Source organism: Cannabis sativa, chromosome 5 (assembly GCF_029168945.1).
Source record: "Cannabis sativa cultivar Pink pepper isolate KNU-18-1 chromosome 5, ASM2916894v1, whole genome shotgun sequence".
Taxonomy (NCBI): domain Eukaryota; kingdom Viridiplantae; phylum Streptophyta; class Magnoliopsida; order Rosales; family Cannabaceae; genus Cannabis; species Cannabis sativa.
Window position 1 is genome coordinate 19724940 of NC_083605.1, and position 2636 is coordinate 19727575.

General features: G+C 34.6%; 1 protein-coding gene across 2 annotated transcripts; it reads right to left on the reverse strand.

Moving 5' to 3' along the window:
• Positions 1-529: 529 nt before the first annotated feature.
• LOC115696975 (uncharacterized) lies at positions 530-2332 on the reverse strand. Of its 2 annotated transcripts, XM_061115488.1 has the most exons (4): positions 1831-2332; positions 1380-1723; positions 1153-1279; positions 533-1009 (listed from the first exon to the last, which is right to left on the reverse strand). In XM_061115488.1, exons 1-3 carry the CDS (start codon positions 2311-2313, stop codon positions 1195-1197), a joined length of 912 nt encoding a protein of 303 aa, XP_060971471.1. In that variant the 5' UTR covers positions 2314-2332; the 3' UTR covers positions 533-1009; positions 1153-1194. The 2 variants fall into 2 exon arrangements, with proteins under 2 accessions (XP_060971472.1, XP_060971471.1); XM_061115489.1 differs by having other exon boundaries at positions 530-1279.
• Positions 2333-2636: the final 304 nt, after the last annotated feature.

The window sequence follows — 2636 nt, forward strand, 5'->3', positions numbered from 1 at the left end:
TAGGAATATTTAATGAAAAAATTAAATTAAGCTTATGTGAAATGAGTACTCCACCATTTATTTTCGTTTGGTCAAGCTCGAAAGAGATCATCCTTTACTTACTATTCGCCAGATAGAAGCTATAGATTCCATGTTTATGTTAGCGCTCCCACTCAATTGCACTACCGTGTTCCCAAAATGTACGTATCACCCTGACCCAAAAGTAGGCTTAACTAACAAATCAAAGAACACGAATAGCCTCTTGAGATTTAGCCTAATCATAACAGGATTAAGATCATTTGATCTAGGATCAACTAGGCGATATTGACTTGAATAGATATTACGGTAAGTTTAATAAATCTAAGTCAAAGTTCAATATCGATCCCTTCCGATGCATACTCCATGCATCCAACCTGAGCTTTATTTTAACCAATGCTTTGGAAAGAACATAGCATTTCTCCAAATTCAAGTAAACTCTGTTGTAGATTATCATATCAGTAAAATCCTGTGTCTGATAAATCTAGGAAACTTTATTCACATAGTCATGTTTACTTTCCAATATGTTGACAAAACAATAAACAGGATCAAGTATGTGAAAAGTGTTTCAGAATTCATACATTATGTACATATAATCATGAAATAAATCATGTGAACCATGCAACATTAAATGTTATTTCTAATCTATATTAATAAGTAAATCTGATTATATTGAAATGAGTTTTATTTAGGGCATAAAATCCAACACAAACACCCAATGACTTTCCCTCCTTAGATTTATGATGAATAACACATGATCGACTTCATACCAAGGCTTAGAACACGGAATTCGCAAACCTCGGATGTAATGCGCTATTGGGTGGGCAGCATGAATGTGCGACATCTTAGTCTTCATTGCCTTGGCTTTGTTGAACTTGTGGTACAACGCTTGGATGGAATCATCAAAGAGACAATCAGTTGTCGCAAAATTCAATGTAACAGCGGAAGAATATTTACCTTTTTTCCTAAGGTAATAGAATATGGTGTTCATATGCTGAAACAAAAACATGACAGAAACATAAATCAAAAGGCTGAACAACTGTTTAAAAACTTTAATACAGTATCTAAACTTAAAAACATTTAAAAAGTAATTGAAAACCAACTATCATAAACTATAATGGAAAATGGAAACTTTACCGAGTCATTTATAAACATGTCGCAGGTAGCCAAATGATAAAATCATGTTTTATCCTCCACATAATCAACAGCTAACCTAAAACCCGAGGAAAATTTCTTCGCACAATCAATATAACAATTGTAATGCCTAAAAGAACAAACAAACAACAAAAAAAAACAATATTAAAACCAGAATAAAATTGAAAAATTAAACAGAATACAAATACATAAATAATAAAAATAGTCACCTAGGATGTTTAAGCAAGCCTTGACCAATCCACGCGTCAAACTTTGCCTTAATCTCAGGAGATACGGGATCAGCAAATGAATCATTAAGAGCATAAAGGCCCTTCACATAAGTAACCATTTTAAAATCCCTATCATTCCCAATTGATTGAGAACCTGAGGACATTACCTCCATTGGAGTGCTCCCCACATCAGCCGACCCGAAATCAACAAAAGGAGATTTCAAGGCCGGAGCACGCTTCCTCTTATCCAACAGAGGTGTATCAGAGACAGTGTCCTCAGTTTCTTCATCAGTATGAAGGGCAGCTGACTTTTGACCAACAACATCTGGATTGGATTGTGGGACCTAAAAAAAACAAATACTGAAATTAAACAGTTGCAAAACAAAAAGAAAACTATTAAGCAACCAAAATAAAACATAATTTTCTTGCAAACAAATTAAGATACACTTACATGAATTTTACGAACAGCCTCCAAGCTAGCCAACACAACTTGATCATCATCAATTTCAAGCTGGCTTAACCCATCAAAAAAATCGTCCCCCTTTAATCCAGAATCATTGCCCTTTGGCTTCTCAACATCCTTAGCCCTTTCATCACTGCCTCCAACAACCTCAGATGGATTCACATCAGAAGGAGGAACATCATTAACAACCTTATCAGTATCATCAGCATCACCACCATCTTTAACCAACTCATCACCATCATCGGAGTTGGAATCAATATTTTCAGGATCAGTCAGTTCCTTCTCATCATCCTCAACATCATCATCATCATCAGAATCTTGAGTTACTAATTCATCAGATGACTTTCCCTGATTCAAACAACACAAATGCAACTTAAATAAAACAGTAAAGAAACTAAAACCAAAGCATGAAAAACAGAAACAATAAACTATGATTAAATACCTCATCAGAAGGATGACGATGAATGACATTAACCTTCTGCTGAATATCCTTAATTACAGTCATTACAGACTTGAAATTAAGATCAACAAAACACCTCAAGGATATGAAGTCTTCTGCCAATGATGCTTGATTCGAAATGACCATCTCCAACTTAGATTTCATCAAATCAATATCCTCTGAATTAGATTTCTTTGAAGATGAACCACTCTCAAATGTTTGCTTCGATATACCACGGTCATCAATAGACTCATCAAGAAATAAACCTTCAAGTTGAAGCTTCTGCCTCTCTTCATCAGTAGGACATATGTTTTTGATCTTTAACTGAACAGCATAATCAAACAGAACATAAAAA